Source organism: Didymella exigua, assembly GCF_010094145.1.
Source record: "Didymella exigua CBS 183.55 unplaced genomic scaffold M421scaffold_16, whole genome shotgun sequence".
NCBI classification, from domain to species: Eukaryota; Fungi; Ascomycota; class Dothideomycetes; order Pleosporales; family Didymellaceae; genus Didymella; species Didymella exigua.
The window spans coordinates 102,504-118,532 of NW_022984790.1; the positions used below are offsets into that span (position 1 = coordinate 102,504).

The 16,029-nt window shown below is 55.6% G+C and overlaps 7 protein-coding genes across 7 annotated transcripts; 1 reads left to right on the plus strand and 6 right to left on the minus strand.

The window, feature by feature from the left end:
* Positions 1-73: 73 nt before the first annotated feature.
* M421DRAFT_170006 (DUF1754-domain-containing protein) lies at positions 74-695 on the minus strand. The gene has a single exon (XM_033587764.1). It carries the CDS (start codon positions 609-611, stop codon positions 225-227), a length of 387 nt encoding a protein of 128 aa, XP_033447803.1. The 5' UTR covers positions 612-695; the 3' UTR covers positions 74-224.
* Positions 696-779: 84 nt separating this feature from the next.
* M421DRAFT_65022 (uncharacterized protein) lies at positions 780-3,302 on the minus strand (the record flags this gene model as incomplete). The annotated part of the gene is made up of 1 exon (XM_033596211.1): positions 780-3,302. The coding sequence occupies one exon, from the start codon at positions 3,300-3,302 to the stop codon at positions 780-782; it is 2,523 nt and encodes an 840-aa protein (XP_033447804.1).
* A 193-nt stretch (positions 3,303-3,495) lies between these two features.
* M421DRAFT_421393 (rhomboid-domain-containing protein) lies at positions 3,496-5,661 on the minus strand. Its single transcript, XM_033592810.1, has 2 exons — positions 3,883-5,661; positions 3,496-3,829 (listed from the first exon to the last, which is right to left on the minus strand). The coding sequence occupies exons 1-2, from the start codon at positions 5,434-5,436 to the stop codon at positions 3,692-3,694; spliced, it is 1,692 nt and encodes a 563-aa protein (XP_033447805.1). The 5' UTR covers positions 5,437-5,661; the 3' UTR covers positions 3,496-3,691.
* Positions 5,662-6,159: 498 nt separating this feature from the next.
* Positions 6,160-7,679, minus strand: M421DRAFT_101536 (uncharacterized protein; the record flags this gene model as incomplete). The annotated part of the gene is made up of 3 exons (XM_033586653.1): positions 6,160-7,332; positions 7,382-7,609; positions 7,650-7,679. The coding sequence occupies 3 exons, from the start codon at positions 7,677-7,679 to the stop codon at positions 6,160-6,162; spliced, it is 1,431 nt and encodes a 476-aa protein (XP_033447806.1).
* Positions 7,680-7,981: 302 nt separating this feature from the next.
* On the minus strand, positions 7,982-9,338 carry M421DRAFT_421395 (cyanate hydratase). The gene is made up of 3 exons (XM_033592811.1): positions 8,840-9,338; positions 8,357-8,793; positions 7,982-8,306 (listed from the first exon to the last, which is right to left on the minus strand). The coding sequence occupies exons 1-3, from the start codon at positions 8,993-8,995 to the stop codon at positions 8,285-8,287; spliced, it is 615 nt and encodes a 204-aa protein (XP_033447807.1). The 5' UTR covers positions 8,996-9,338; the 3' UTR covers positions 7,982-8,284.
* A 174-nt stretch (positions 9,339-9,512) lies between these two features.
* On the plus strand, positions 9,513-13,048 carry M421DRAFT_421396 (phospholipase D active site motif protein). Its single transcript, XM_033592812.1, has 4 exons — positions 9,513-9,731; positions 9,923-10,379; positions 10,539-10,925; positions 10,984-13,048. Exons 1-4 carry the CDS (start codon positions 9,612-9,614, stop codon positions 12,963-12,965), a joined length of 2,946 nt encoding a protein of 981 aa, XP_033447808.1. The 5' UTR covers positions 9,513-9,611; the 3' UTR covers positions 12,966-13,048.
* Positions 13,049-13,440: 392 nt separating this feature from the next.
* Positions 13,441-15,381, minus strand: M421DRAFT_101539 (uncharacterized protein; the record flags this gene model as incomplete). Its single annotated transcript, XM_033586654.1, has 2 exons — positions 13,441-15,180; positions 15,232-15,381. 2 exons carry the CDS (start codon positions 15,379-15,381, stop codon positions 13,441-13,443), a joined length of 1,890 nt encoding a protein of 629 aa, XP_033447809.1.
* Between the last annotated feature and the right edge of the window lie 648 nt (positions 15,382-16,029).

Consider the following 16,029-nt stretch of genomic DNA (forward strand, 5'->3'; position numbering starts at 1 on the left):
GCCCGTGTGTGGCGGGCGGTGTGCAAGTTGTACTGGAAGCAACCCGGGCCTGTCTCTGCATCGCTGTATGCGGGCGGCAAGTAGAAAGCGTGAAGTCCCGGCACGGGGTCGTGATCACATACATCCTGCGGCAGCAGCCAATGCATTCCAGGCTCGTCGCGCGCCGTTGCGATTGACAGACACGGCATCGTAACGTAGTGTCTCATCCGCACCACACACCCGCCTTAACCAGGTCCAATCTTGGGCATATCATGGTGCTCACTCAGTCCACTCAGATACTTGTTAAGCTCCTCGACCTTCTCCTTATGCGTCTTGACACCCTCCCTCTTCATCTTCTCCTCGAGCCGCTTGCGCCTGTATTCCTCATGGCGCTTCTCAGCCTCCGTTTTCGTCCTGCCACCGGCGTCTCTGAGCACCTGCTCCGCCGTCTCGGGCGACAAAGCGCGGCCGGGGGAGTCCGCGGGTTCGGCGTGTGCGGCGCGCTTTTCCACGGCTGTCGTGTGCGAGGCGGTGTCGGTGGGCTTGGGCCGCTTCTTTTTTTTCTTCTTGTCGATGCCGCCGGCACCTTTTAGCTTCAGGCCGCCGCCTGCTGTGGTGTAGTCTGACGGCATGGTGGTTGTGGAGGAGAGCTGATGCGGTTGAGCTTTGGAGTGCCAGTCAGGACGCGCTAGTGGGCTGCACGTGCACTCGCGCTTCGTCCAGCCTTGTGCAGGCCGCGAACAGCACCCACGTTCAGATGAAGACGAAACTCATGTGACGAAAATGGCTCGATTTGTGGACTACAGAGGAGGAAGTGCCTCCCTACAGTTTGGACAAATGAGTCGATACCGCATCCAGCCCTCGAGACAGTTGGCGTGGAAGATATGTCGACACGGGGTGACCATATACATGCGTCTCTGCAGCACCATGCCCGTGCCCGCGATGCCCGCAACGGTGCTCTCGTCCGCGCCAGCAGGCACGACAGGGACCTCGATATCGTTGGCGCAGATGCTGCAGTCGAACACCTTCCTGCCCTTATCCCTGGCCTCCGCGGCGCTCCTGCTGCCCGCCTCGGCGCCGTCGATGGCGTCGTCTGAGGCCGTCGTCACGTTAAGCGGGAGCAGCGCGCCCTCCTCGTCCTCGCGGAGGATGGGATGGTAGTCATACGCGGGCGGCGCCCAGCCTTCTCTCACGAAGAACCGCGGGCCCAGGATGTTCTGGCTGGCGAGCGCGACCATCTGCACCCACACCCAGCCCGCCAGCACAGCTGCAACCTGCCAGTCCGTCGCGGCGAACAGCACGTTGTCCGCCTCGAGGTAGAAATATAAGAGCGGCACGAGCCGCGTGAGCGATGTGCCTATCGTGTAGTCCCATCGCAGTGCGCGCCCGCAGTTGCGCTGCACGTTGCGGTATATTTGAGGAACCCAGAAGGAGACGTAGAGGAACGAAAGCAGGCTGAAGTAGATTCGACGGTAGAGGGTGCGCGCGGTGGCGAACTGGATCGAAACGAAGAATGTTATGATAAGCAGGAGGCAGAAGCGTGAGTATAGGGCTCCGAATTCGGCGCGGGGGTTGGCGGGCGCCGGGACGGGGGCGGGGGCAGTTGCTGGGTTCCGTGTGGGTAGCAAGGGCGCGTCGTCATCGGAAAGCGGGTCGTCTTGGTCCGGTGCGATCAGGATAGGCGTCTGTGGACGCGGAGGAGGACGGGGTGCGGGTGCAATCGCTGGGAGGGGAAGACCAGGAGGTGCATTGGGAGGGGGGCGGGAGATGGTTGCCGGGGTGCCGAAAGCGTCGGCTGCGAGAGGGAGGTCGTTTGAAGGCTCTGATGCCGCTGGTGTAGGGGCTGGCGGCGGTGTCGGTGCGGATGGAGCCTGTTGTCGTTCCTGGCGCGCGCGTTCGGCGGCTTGCACAGTCCAGATGTCCATCAGGAAGCGCAGGTGTGCGAGCACACTGAAGAGAGCGACAAAGGCGATGCTATACATGGCTAGCTGCGCGGTGCCTAGGAAGAGATACATGAAGATGAGGACTAGGAACGTGAAGCCGTCGCCCAGCGCCATCATGGCGATGGTGTAGAAGCTGACACGGCTGCGCATGGACGGGGTTGCTGTCTCCTTCATCTGCTTGATCAGAAAGGACAGCTGGAAGGCGAGAGCTATGGCAAAGGCCACGATACTGTGTCGCGCTCGGTCGTTGTACTCCTCCGTCTTGGAGCCAGCGAGATGCATGGCTTCCGAGGGAGGATAGCCTGGCGGTCCTTTTGACTCGATCACATATCCGCAATCTGGCGAGAAGCCCACCATGGACATGGAGAGCTGCGAGCGATGGCCCAGCGGTGCACCGGTGGGGAAGCGCATCTCGTGTTCAAGCCAGTCCATGTCGACAGTCTGCGCACTCGGCGGCTGCTGCAGGTAGAGAACAAACTCGCAGTGATGCGCCACGCCCATCATGTCGTCGTTGGACCCAGCAGGCAAGCTCGTCCAGGGGTTCCAGACAGGAAACGGTCGATGTATCTGCCGCTCGATGGTCTCAAGGATGGTCCAGTTCAGAAAGTGCTGGGAGGTATCGTGCAGCGCGCGCGAGAGCTGGAAATGCGGCAGCGCAAAGATGCCCGCAAAGCGCTCGCTCGTCGTCGTCAGCACGGCATGCCCGCTGTCCCTGAAATGCACACCATGCACATAAAACTCCCACCAGTTCCCCCCAAAGCTCTCGTCGTCCCCAACCACAACCTTGGCACTAACCTCGGAAATCGTCTTGTTCACATCCATCCGCATCTTGTCCTCGAGCTCCGTGATGTGCACCCGAAACCTGCCACTCGGCCCCGTAAGATTGCGATCAAAGCCCATGGCCGCATTCGTGAACGGGTCTCTGGCGGGATGCGTCGTGTTGCCCATATCGCCGGGGTGTCTGAGGCGGCTGCTCGCATCGCGGACCCACTCGCCCTGGACATAGCCGCTCAGGTTCCTATACAGCGGCAGGGCGTCGCGCTCCTGGCCGAGAATCGAGCCGTCCAGTACGCCCGCCCACGCCGTGCCCAGCGCCCGCTCTCCGTGGGTGTTCGCCTTGGCTATCACGCCAGGCAGCAAGTCCCATGCGAATCCGTCTTCGTCACGGCACCCGCTGACGTTGAGCCATTTCCTGTGCCGCGGGTTAAAGTCTCCGTAGCGCGTGCGGTTCAGGATGTCGAGCTGGGCGTGTTCGCGCGGGATCAGCTCGTCGTAGCGGGTGCGCGTGTTGAACGACTGCTGCTGCGGTTCCGGCGAGTTGATGAGGAGCAGCAGGATGATGAAGAAGAGGAAAGAGCGCGGGTCGCGGCGGACTTCCATCACGGCGGGCGTGGTGTCGTGTGCGGTGCCATCGAGGCGTGAGGGGGTTGTGGCTGTGAATGCGTCGGTGTTGTTGACGGAGGTGACGTGGGTGCAGGGATGCAGCTCGGGAGTGCGGAGCTCTGCTGTACGAAAGGAGACGGCAATATTGTACGCTGAATGGGATGCAAGAACTACAAAAAAGCAAGTAGCGCTCCAAACACAGTAATTGTACAATTCTTGATCATGACCAGAGTGTCTGGTGCAGAGTCTTGGCCGTGTCGCATGATAGTTCACTGACACCACTCGCTAATGCTAAGATATATAGACGCCTGGCTGTATGCATATTCCTCCCTTCTCCATAGCAGCAGTGTTCAAGCTGCTGTTCAAGACACCAAATCCCCAAGTCCCTAGTAAGACCCAGCGAAGCTGTCCAAAGCATACGCGGCCATGTCAAATCCGACCTCTCTCTTCGAACTCTGATTTGAAGTGGTTGTCAAGTTCAGACCGCCAATATCGCACCACTCTACTCCGTTCGTCTTGATGGGCTGTGAGCCTGTTAGCAATGGGCTCTGGTTGAAAAGACGGATCGAAAACTTACCAAGCACGTAAGGTGCTTGCACCAGGAGCAAGTGTTGCGCCATTCGTAAAAGTTCCTGAGCAGGAGAATGAAGCCAACAAAAGCTGCAACGAGACCACCGGCGCGCAGAATCCACCACGCCCACCACAGCGGCTTGCGCCCTTTGAAGAAGCTCATGGGCTGCTTGGCAAACTGGCTGAGTCCGACCACGGGGCTCTTGCTCGCCATGGGCGGGTGCGTGGGGTCCGTCTGCGGATCGTGAATCGGATTATCCACACTGGTGTACGGCGGCTCATCTTCGCCTGTGCGCTCGCGCAGCGCGTGAGGCGAGTGCAAGAGACAGATGCCCAGCACGATGCCCATGAGGAAACCGCCGATGTGGGAGAAGTTGTCGAGACCGGGGAGCAGGCCGAGGACAAAGGCGATGGCAATGTCGAGGAGTAGGAAGAGCAGGTCCTTCACAGGCGAGCGGCGCGAGGACCAGTTGTAGAAGAGATCGAGGAGCGTGAGTGCTAGGATGCCAAAGAGCGAGCCGGATGCACCGACCGAGGTGATGCCATCCGCAGCGTAGTTGCCGCCCAGCACAAAGCCGAAAATTCCAGCGCTGAAGTAGACCAGGGAGAATCTTATGGGCCCAATCTCTTTCTCCATGTCCCGGCCCAGCGTCAGTTGGAGCAGCATATTGAAGCCAATGTGAATGAGACCTGCGTGGAGGAACATGGGGACAATGAAGCGGTACCACTGGTTCGGCTCCTTGGAGCGGTCCCTGAAGTCTTTCACATCGCTCTGGTCTGGGACACCACCAAGGCCGCAGAATTCGTTGAGTGAGCAGGTCAGACTGCCGGCATCCAGCGAGGTCGTGTTGGGGCAGGGCCAAGATGTGATCCCTCCTTCGATGATTTTCTTGATGTTGTGCATGCAGGGCGTGAAGCGGGCGCCCATGTTGATCAAGACGTAGGGCGAGGGCCCGATCATGATGTTGAAGTTGGGCTTGGTCTGGATGGGCGACCCGGTGAGAATGCCGTTCTTGATCAGCTCGCCCACGAAGACGCCAATCTGGACAGTGGTGAGGATGTAGACGACCCATGTTATTCGCCCGCTGAACCAGCCCTCCTTCTTCTTCCTGTGCTTCCTCCTCCTCTTCTCCGGCGCAGGATACCGTCCCTCCGGGTCTGCGTTGTATGCGAGCGGTTGCTGGCTCATCCCGCTCGTTTTTTGCTGCAGCGGAATGGCGTTTTGGTCGGCGAAGGGGTCGTTATGCCCATGCGCCGACGGTGTGTCGTACGGTGAAGCAGACGTGTTCTGCGCGTACTGCGGCGGCCCGTGGTACGACGTGTCTGGATAGCCGCCAAGAGCGCCCGATGACTGTGTGGCGTTGTTGCCGGCGGGCGGGTAGGGCGGGTAGTTGGTGTCTTCAAAGGGCGAGGAGACAGGCGAGACGGCGTGCTGCGACTGCTTGCCTGGCACGGGCGGTAGCGGCCCGTCTGTTCGGTCGTGCGGACTGGCAGCATGCCCTGTCGCAGGGCCCGTGGGTGGGTAGGAGGAGTTGTTGTTGTAGTACTCGTTCGCCGCCATTGTGTGAGTCGTGTGTGGTGTGTGAGAAGAAAGGTGCAGGTAGGTGCGACCGAGGTCGACTATGAGGCTGCAGCGGTGGCAGGCAGGCGCCGGGGTTCGGAAGCTCTTGGCTGTCGCTGCAGATGTGGCGGGGAATGAGCGCGAGGATTTCCAAGACGGTAGCGCTGTAGGTACAACAAGACTTGTCTCCCGCAGCGAGCGGAGTGAAGCGTCGAGTTCGAGAGAGGCTGACGGCTACGCAAGCCGTTCGGGGTGGCTGCACAGCCTCTAGCCTGTACTCCCCTGCCAGCTAGCCTGAAACTTCGCGATCTGCAGTGGCTTGGTCCGCACTCTGCAGCGCGCTTTGAACAAACGCCGTCCTGTGACGCTTGCCATCTCCACGCGCAGTACGTATGTCATGCTAAGTATAGATTTGCCCACGCAAGCTTCACATAGACACGGATGAGGCTCAAATACACTCCTGTTCAGCTACGTGACAGCCCTCTTAGGCTAAGAACTAAGCCATGCTACTCCTACGTTTCATTGAGCAACGCAGGACCCGAAACATTCAAAGCAAGTTCCCCACGGGCCACCGTCACCACAACGTCGCCGGCTTCCCGTTGTTCCCCGCCCATGAACTACTCTGTCTTTGCTGAGCTTGACATGCCCGGCGCAGCAACCCTGCCACACAGCATGCCGCCCTTGTGCGTGTCCGCTCCTCCACTCCATCTCCACTTGGTGTTTCTACCACTGGCTCTGCTGCGCACCAAAGCCCATCTGGACGCCAGCCTTGCTAGGCCCCTTCCAGTCCGGAGGCGTCGTGACTATGTACTGAAGGTACGAGGCAACGGGAGGCTTGTACACTTCCATCCTGCCTGTGTCGGGGTTCCTGACCATGGCCGTGGGGTTGTTGAGATGGTCAGGCCGGACCTCCTCGTTGACGCCGAGAAAGCCGCCGGATAGCCTGTCAAGGAAGATGTTGAAGTTGTCTGCCTTGTTGATCTGACACTTGGAACCGCGGCTCTCGCAGTGCGCCATTAATGCCGTGGCACTTTTGAAGTACTTGAGGCAGTACGGGCACTTCATGCGAGTCAGGCGGTGATCACTGTTGATGTGATGGTTGAGGTCGGCAGGCGTAGCGAATGTGATCTCGCAGACGAACGGACAGTTGTACTTGTCGATGACAGAGTCGTAGAAGCGCTCTGGGTTCCAGTCGGCGCTCATAGGGTCCCAGAAACGCGTCTTCATGATGTTAATGCCGTGCTCGCGCTCCATCTGCGCATCGTGTGCAGCGACAGAGAACTCTTCATACGCTGGGGTCGGCTTTGCGTTGGGGAAGAGAGCACTACTAGCTGACTTGCCGTTGCGATTGACCCAGACCTTTTCCTTGCGGGCAGCCGATGTAGACGCAGCGTACGCAGAGCCACCGTACGCGGAGGGTGTGGCAGAGCTATGTGCTCCTTCTACGGTGCTGTTGTCGTTGTCTTCGTCATCGATAGACATGGTGCCAATCGTGGATGCAACCTCGTCAACGATGTAGCCTGAAACTCGAGCTTGTGAAGGGAGTGGTGGGTATGGAGTATGGATGGGCGTAACATGAATTTCAGGCTGAAGGGCAGCGAAAGGGACTTCCACTTCCTCGTCCCTGTCCATGGGGCCATCGAGGCAGATGCCGCCTTCTTCCTCAAAGTCGCCGTGGGCTGCTTCAAACATGGCTTGCTTAGCTTGGAAGCGTTTGTAAGCATCGCCGTCCTTCAGCAGTGTTGTGACCAAGTGCTTGTGAACAACGTGGCCTTGGAACTGAGAAGCGGCGATGACGTCGCAGTAGCCGAACTCAAGGTGCTCGATGAACAGGCAGGCTCGATAGAAGGACCTTTTGCAGCCAATACAAGTCAGCTTCTGGTCGACCCTATGAGACTGTTTCCGTTAATTTCAATCTAAAATGAGGGAACGATGGGGTAGTCACCAGCTCGATATGACGCTTTAGGCCAGACTCGGACTTAAACTCCTGGCCACAGACACGGCAAGCCTTGTGGTGGAAATCAGGTCGAAGGATCTTGTGGTGGGCGAGTTCGTCATACGTCTCGAAGTCCTCGTCGCACTTGTCACAGTACTCGTGGTCATCATCGTACTTCTTGTGTCTCTTCATGGCCTTCTCGCTCTCAAATTGCAGGTCGCAGGTCTTGTACGTGCACTTGACCCTCATTGGAACCGTGATTGCGGGCATGGTGAACGCTGTGGCTGCTCGTGGTGGTTGCTGTCATCATCAGTAGCGACTCGAGAATGACTGGGCCATCGACCCACGCTGTAGCGGCAAATTGGCTCTGCTGAGCGACTGTAAGGTCCCTGGTACTAGTGACCTGTCGTGAAGTGAGCGCTTGCTTGCAGCGAGCGAGTGATTGGCGAAGGTTAAGCGCAAAAAAAGAGTTGCAGCTTGATGTGAAGTGAGCGGTGTGAAGATGGTTGAGAAACAGTGCCGAGGATGAGGGAGCTTCCAGGCAGTTAGTATGAGGCAGATCAAACGGAATTGGGGTGAGCAAGGTGAGAGTCAAGCTGGAGTGACGCAGGGAAGGAGTGGTTGGATTGCGGCCTAAGAGGTACGCACCCAAACAAGATGAGGGTACAATCAAGCACTGCTCCAACATTTTTTCAAGGCGCGATCGATAACCTCGTGGATATTTATACCCTTCGGCAGGCCATTCCATACTATTGGGCAGCGTATTCACATCTGTACTCTGCCTCATCTTACTGCACACTTGGGATAGCTAGAAAGAGACGACGGGTATGAGCGACTCAAGAGGGAAAGGAGAACCATCAATGTTTTTATCGCAACACATCCTAATGTACTATCATCAACGTTGTTGCTACTCTAGAAACGCGAGTATGGCAACCTGGAGTAATTAGTAAGTCAAATCCCTCAATCGTGCTCGACAATACGTACCACTTGCCCCTCAGCGTAATCTTTGCCCATTCACCCTTCTCGTCAGTTTCCTTCTCAATCTTCGTCGAGAATGAGATGGCGCTCATGATACCATCACCGAACTTCTCGTTCAGTACAGCCTTGTACGCGTATCCATAGTTCTGCACGATCTCATACAAGCGGTATACGAGCGGGTCCTTGGGAGGCATCTCGAGCGATCGGCCGCGGTCGGGAAAGCCAGACAATTGCGATTCAAGTGTTTCGGTGGGAATGTCGAGGACTTTCGACAGCTTCTGAATGTCTTCTGGCGAGGCCATCGCCTGTCCGTAGAACAAAGCGGCGATTGCTACCTCATCGCGACCAACTTCCTTGGCAATAGCTTCGAAGCTGAGGTTCTTCTTCTTCTTGGCCTCGAAGAGAGTGGGCGAGGAGGGAGGGAGCCTGGGGATCAGATCTTCCTACTGGCTGTCAGCTACAGCACGAAAGCAGAGAACCTAAACATACCTGAAGCGTCGCAATTGGGTGTTGAGACATCTTTGCTGGTGTGAAATGGAAGCACCGCGTAGCTGTGAAAGCTGCTGGTCGCAATGGAGCTTTCGCGGGAACAATTGCGCGAGATGCGAGACGGGCAGAAACTGCGAGACGGGATACGGAAGACATGATCGTGGATTCCTTGAAGATTTATAACTACTATACAGCTGCAGGTGTGATAGAGAGGGGAAAGATAAGACGGGACCGTTGAGCTGTCCGATTGCTGAAGTCTAATAGATTGATCTACATGTAACATGACGTACCTATCTCCGCACCAGCAATGTCTTGGACCCGTCAGTCCGAGTCTATGCCCATGTAGAGTCGCTGTAGAGATCTGGGCCTGGAGATACGGCAGATGTATCTCCGCGGTGTGCTAACACGCGTAAACGGCAAGGCTAGAAGAGGGAAGGTGCACAGGAGCTGGAGATGGAAGCGGGAGCTTACCATGTGCGGGGGAGAGGGGCCAAGCTAACTGCCGGAAGCTTGAATCGGTTCGTAGATGAACAAATGCACCAATATAATCGTACGACAGGTTGTCTGCTGTCTCCATTGCCCAGTCCTTTCGCATTACACGTTTTGCAGCCTGGTTGTTGGCGACTGTAATGTCTCAGCTGCTGCGCCCTGCTGAATTGGATGTGCCCCACCTTCAACCCCGCGTCATCACCGCCTCGAGCTTCGCATAGCACATGTCGCTGGAGTTCCAATAGGGATTAAGGGAATCTTAGCAATTTTCCTACCGTTCAAGATGTCGCGTAGGGACGATGACCTGGCGTACGGCGATTACCATGGCCAGGGCGAAGGACAGGAGGGAGACCGCGGCTTCGTTGGAGACATGGGCCGGCGCTTCTTTGGAGGCAAGAAGGAGGTAGGTGCTCTCTCAACCACAATGCTGTCATTGGTCTCAGGGCTGTAACACTATGGAGCCTGACTAGCCCCTCGCGGGGCCCGTCTTCTTGCATCCTAGTCTGCTGTTAACCTTGCTGAGCTCCCGCTGCGGCTTTCTAGTGCGCAGCTCATTACTCTTCCCACACGACCTTTCTCTAATACATTTGCCAGTCTTCGCAGCCTCAACAAGGCTCATCTAATTCTGGCGGCATGTCCTTCCTCTTTGACAAGCTCCACAAGGAGGTTCACAAGATCGGCGCCGAGCTCAAAGACTCCTTCTCAGGAAAGAACGATGCACCTGCTCAGGCGCAGCAGCAGGGCGAGCCGCAACCCGGACAAGAATACCACAACCAACACCGCTTCTTGAGCTTCGCTCCCGAGCGTCACGGCAATGACATCAAGTGGTACGTCGACGGAGCTTCGTACATGCACGCCGTATCGGTTGCATTGGAACAGGCTCGTGAATCGATCTGGATCTTGGATTGGTGGCTGTCCCCAGAGCTCTACCTCAGGCGACCTCCGGCCAAGAACCAGCAGTACCGTGTCGACCGGATGCTTCTGGCTGCTGCCGAGCGCGGTGTCAGAGTCAACGTTATAGTCTACAAAGAAGTCACCCAGGCTTTGACGCGTAAGTTGAATCCATTGTTGCCCAATTATCTACATTCTCTATTGCCACACTCAACGGACCCTGTCACGAAAGGCCTTACTCGAGTCGGTCTCGACGTTATATTCAAATCCCTTGAGGAAGTGGAAAGGACAAACCCGCTGATTGCACCACCTATAACAGTCTCGAGTGCTCACACAAAGCACCATTTGGAGGATCTCCACCAGAACATCGGTGTCTTTAGGCACCCCGATCACACACCCGATGCCTCAGTTCTATCTGGGCAGTTCTTTAACACCATCAAGAACATGAGCTTTTCGCCGGCGAAGATTGCTCAGCTGCCTCTCGATGGTCTCAAGAGCATCTACGGTTCGACTGGCGATACAGTCTTATACTGGGCACATCACGAAAAGCTTTGCTTGATCGATGGAAACATTGCATTCATGGGTGGACTAGATCTGTGCTACGGACGTTGGGATACCAACTCCCATCCGATCGCGGATGCACACCCTGGCAGTCTTGATCGCATCGTGTTCCCCGGCCAGGACTTTAACAACGCCCGTATGCTAGGTAAGTACTGAAGATCAGCTTGCGACGTGGCAAATGGTGTGGGCTAACACCGCCGCAGACTTCGTCAGTGTCGACCACTGGGAGGAGAACAAGCTGGATAGGACACAGAGCTCTCGCATGGGCTGGTCTGATGTAGCCCTCAATTTGCGCGGTCCCGTTGTTCAGGATCTTCGCACCCATTTCACCCAGCGCTGGAACTTCATTTACGACGAGAAGTACTCACACAAGTCAACAAGGTATCTCAGACTTCCGGATACAACAAGCGGCGCCCAACAGGGTGGCGAGTATCCACCACCTCAGCAACGCGAGTTTGAGGAGGGCGAGGAAGGTTCTCGAGGATTTGGCGGTGATGGTGAGGAGGGCGAGCGAGGTCTGTTCGGCCGTGGCGGCGGTTTTCGGCAGAAGATGTATAACCGCGTTCATGAGGAATACGAGGAGCACTACGGCGGCGCACACGAACAGCAGCAGTATCAGTCGCATGCTGAACACGGTGCGCAGCGGGCCAACATTGATGCTCAGATCACTCGCAGCTCTACTAAATGGAGTCACAACATCTCAACCGAGCACTCGATCCAAAACGCCTACATCGAGACCATCAGGGACAGTCAGCACTTCGTCTACATCGAGAACCAGTTCTTCATCACAGCCACTGGGGACAAGCAACGTCCAATTAAGAACCAGGTTGGTGCGGCTATCGTTGAGCGTATCATTCGTGCTGCTCGCAACGGTGAGAAGTATAAGATGATCGTGGTCATTCCAGCTGTTCCAGCTTTTGCTGGTGACCTTAAGCTTGACGAGGCCTTGGGTACAAGAGCTATCATGGAATTCCAGTACGACTCAATCAATCGTGGTGGACACTCTATCTACGAGGAGATCGCAAAGGCTGGCTTCAACCCGATGGACTACATCAGGTTTTACAACCTTCGCAGCTACGATCGTATCAACGCCAGCAAGGTTATGCAGGAAGCTGAGCAGCGCTCGGGCGTATCTTACGCACAGGCTAGTGAAGGTTTCGATGCTGCCCACGAGGGCACACGAGACTATCAAGCCTACCGTCCTCCGCCGACCGCCGAGTATGGCGTCTACGAGATGGATGGCGGTGGTCGACCACCCCAGCAGCAGTACGAGATGGACGCCGCACAGGATGGAGGTGTGCCGAACGACGGCAGGCAGTCCGACTACAACCGCTACCAGCAAGAAGCGCAGAACATTGGTGGCCGTCAAGGTCTCGGGGACGGACGTTGGGACTCAGTCTGCGAGTGCTACATGCTCAATGGCGAAGACATCCGCAATGTTCCTTGGGAAGGTGGTGCTGTCGATGAGATGGATGCCTTCGTTAGCGAGGAGCTGTACATCCACACCAAGCTGCTCATTGCCGACGACACAACCGTTATCTGTGGCTCCGCCAACTTGAACGACCGCTCACAGCTCGGCGACCACGACTCAGAAATTGCAATCATCATCCGCGATCCCGACATGGTCGACTCGTACATGGACGGCCGCCCCTACCAAGTCTCGCGCTTCGCTTCCTCTCTGCGCCGCGAGATCTTCCGCAAGCATCTCGGCCTTCTGAAGCACCAGCCAGTCGACGGCGTCGACGACAACTGGCAGCCCGTTACCGTCCCGCAGCAGTACGACTGGGGCTCAGAGATGGACAATCAAGTCGCAGACCCGCTCTCCGACGACTTCCAAAACCTGTGGAATTGGCGCGCAAACACCAACACACAGGCGTTCGGCAAGATCTTCCACCCCGTACCCTCGGACGAGGTCCAGAACTGGAAGCAGTACGATGAGTACTACAGCCGCTTCTTCGGGCAGAGCGAGCAGGACAAGGAGAACAAGAAGCCTAGCTTGTACAAGTGGGGCCACGTCGTGGCGGAGAACTTCAGCCAGGGCGAGCAGGGCGTGCACGAGGTCAAGGAGCTTCTTAGCACGATCCGTGGCACTCTTGTTGAGATGCCGTTGCTGTTCTTGAAGGAGGAGGATATCGCGAAGGAGGGTGTTGGGCTTAATGCTCTCACTGAGGAGATCTACACTTAAATGATGAATGATGGTATATAGAAGTTGATTCCTATTTGGTACACGAATTATCGAACAAAAGTACAGCATGAAAGCCTCTAACGTCCACATGGGAATTGCATTTACACATTCACAGTGCGGGATCCACGGACTCAGGTGTCTAGACGTCATTGAGGCATGCTTTGGATTTTAACAAATTAGATAATAAACCCGCCCTACGCGCCGTTGCCTTCCATCGCCAGCCTTGTAAGCCTCATTCGGGGGCCTAACTCTCCCCACCTACAGCCTCGTGACTGGGACTAGCCACGCCCAAACCCTCACAATTAACGAGCCGTGCCATTATGCATGGCAGCCCAACAGCAGGCAAATGTGGTGCGCATGCATGCGAGTCACAGTGTCCTGCCTTTTGAGACCCAATCGCCGTTGAAGTCGTGGTCGCTACTCTACCGTTGCAGAAGAGACTGCTAGGAGACCGTCATATGGTGAGCGATGACACCTACGCACACGTGCCATCCCTGCATCTTGCTTCTTGTCCAGCTCCGCGCTCCCAGCGTAGGTCGTTTCCGGCTTGCAAATTCACATTCGAACGACCGAAGTCGACTAGCACAATGGTGCCTAGTGCACTATCCACGTTCTCGCCGCTCGGTTTGACCATGTACACAATACTGCGTTCATCGGAGACGGCTTGGATACCACCTCCGCCCCAGGTAGAACTGGATCTGAAGACGGGGTTTATGATGCGATGAAGGCGCACAGCGCATTGGCATGTCGAGGGTGGTGGCGGCCACATGTTGATCTCGGGGTAGCGGTAGTGCGTGTGGTCTATGTAGGGGCTGTACTCTGCCGGGGAGAGGTCAATAGGGCCGTTGTGCTTGACCGGATACTTCCCTTTTCCACTCTGGATGATAAGCGTGTCAGATGGTGCAACTCGCCGGCTTCCCATTCTCAGCCTGAGACAGGGTCGGGAATTTGGTGAGCGATCGGTGCAGCAATTTTCATCTTCTACAAGATCTAAGAAGGTAGAGCAGGAGTAGTTGTATGCTCGGAACTTTGTTTTCGCAAGAGTGAATGGGCTTCTATTACTGGTGGGAAACTCGGGGTGTCGTGTCCAGCTGTATTGCTCAGGTGTGGGCATATAATTTGCGTTATGCGAAGAGCCAAGAAGAGTTGTTAGAATGTCGTTGTCAGGTAACGGCCGGGGCTGTGATGTACTGCTGCTTGACGAGCCGACATCTGGCATAAAGTCTCCAAATACAAACGTAGGAAACTGGATCTTTGATGTGTAGAACGTTCTCGCTTGCTTTGAGGTTGCTCCAAGCCATTCACGCCTGGACTCGACAATGTAAAGCTCATTGGTCTCTTCGTCGTGCTGAAGTGTGAGGTCCGTCCACGAGTCGTGTATAGCGCCTTCAGCATGCTGTCGACGATAAACGCGTGTGTCTCTCTGCACGGCTTCTTTGGCGTTGTTATCGAGGGGAAACCTGACACAGTGGTAGAAAGAAGTCCAGTCGACCTCTTCCACCTCATAAGTGCCCTGATTTGAGACAGCGTAAAAGTAGCCATCATGTATCTCGAAAGCAACCGTTGACCCAACATCATTGCCGTGAAAGTCTTCGATGAGAAGAGGTGGGTTCATCCAGATGTCATTGTCAGGCTCGTCTGGGTCTAACGAGCAGCCCTTGATTACCCACTTGCGATGGCCATCCCTTCCTAGCGTATTGTGGAGGCCGAAGTACATGTACTTCGAAGTATGGCGGACAAACAGTCTACAGCTGTCTGCTGCTGGCCCAATTGAGACCACCCTGATAATACGCTCCCTGTCGGACAGACCTGGCGTTGTTCTTGTAAGGACGATGAAATTTTCTTGCGGATCACCGCCATTGCTCTCTTGCTCATTGATTGCGACAAGAACAGCGAGGAGATCTTCACTGTAATACATCATCTCAAAGCTGTTACCCAGATGATACTCCTCATGATCGAGGAGCAGTTGACCAAGATTGAACTCAAAGCTAGGCCCTGCAGATCGCACGCTCGTGACAGAGATAGTGCTGTCTCGTTTCGCGCATAGCACTCCACATCGATAGAGAAAGGAGTGTCCTTGTCCAACAACTTGTGCTGCGAAAGGCCGCGCAACCGAGAAGGCCTGACGTCTTTCGTAAATGGAACATAAAGCGTGTCTATACGTAAAAATCTTTTGCTGGGCTTCGGATGCTTCTTCTGTATACAGATGATGTGCCTGTGTGAATTGTTAGTCTCCAGAAGTCAAGTATGCATCCTTCATACTCACTCCGACCACCTGCCTTGCCACTTGATCGTTACTGAAGATTGACGCTCTCAATTGGCGGCATGTCTGGGAAAGATGCACGACATCGTCAAGGCTGAGATATTTATTGAGTTCGAAGATGACATCGTATGAGAAATTCTCAAAGAAGGTCATCTGCAGATGATTGGGATGAAAGTTGTCAAAGGTCGAGCGGTCAAGCCACGATAAGGAGTCGAGGTGAATTCTTATCTATGACTGAAGAAGTAGTGACTGAAGGTGTCAACAATGATAGTGATTTTTGCAATGTGTATTGGGGGCGCAACTGAAAGCCATCAGGCAATTGAATACGCAGTGTTTATTGACATTGCTAAATTGCAAAAGTGTGCGGCTCTGCATGAAGAAGGATGGAACTAGCGGCGCGGAGATCATTGTGTCTCAAGAGCGAACACTAAGGGTCAGGAATCACAGCCGCGATCGGACTGGGGTATGCACCATCAATGCGTCAGGCTGAGATGGAAGCCTCAGCCCGAGGAAAGGAAATGGGTCAGGTTCACGGCGGTCGAACACGAGCCCAAATGCACAACGCAGATGGTGCTTCATATTGTTGGTCGCGATGTCTGGACAGACAGCGAATTTGAGATGCTGTCAAGGTCGAGTGACGATGAAGAAAGAGCAGCTGACGCCAGCGGTGTGAAATTTGGTGTTCCGTGACTACATGAGGCTCTGCTGGCACGAATGAGGAAGGCGCTTACCGGATCGATCAGCAACATTTACTCCGCCTCAGCCTTGTGCTCCCACCATTGCAAATAGCGATCCCCTATA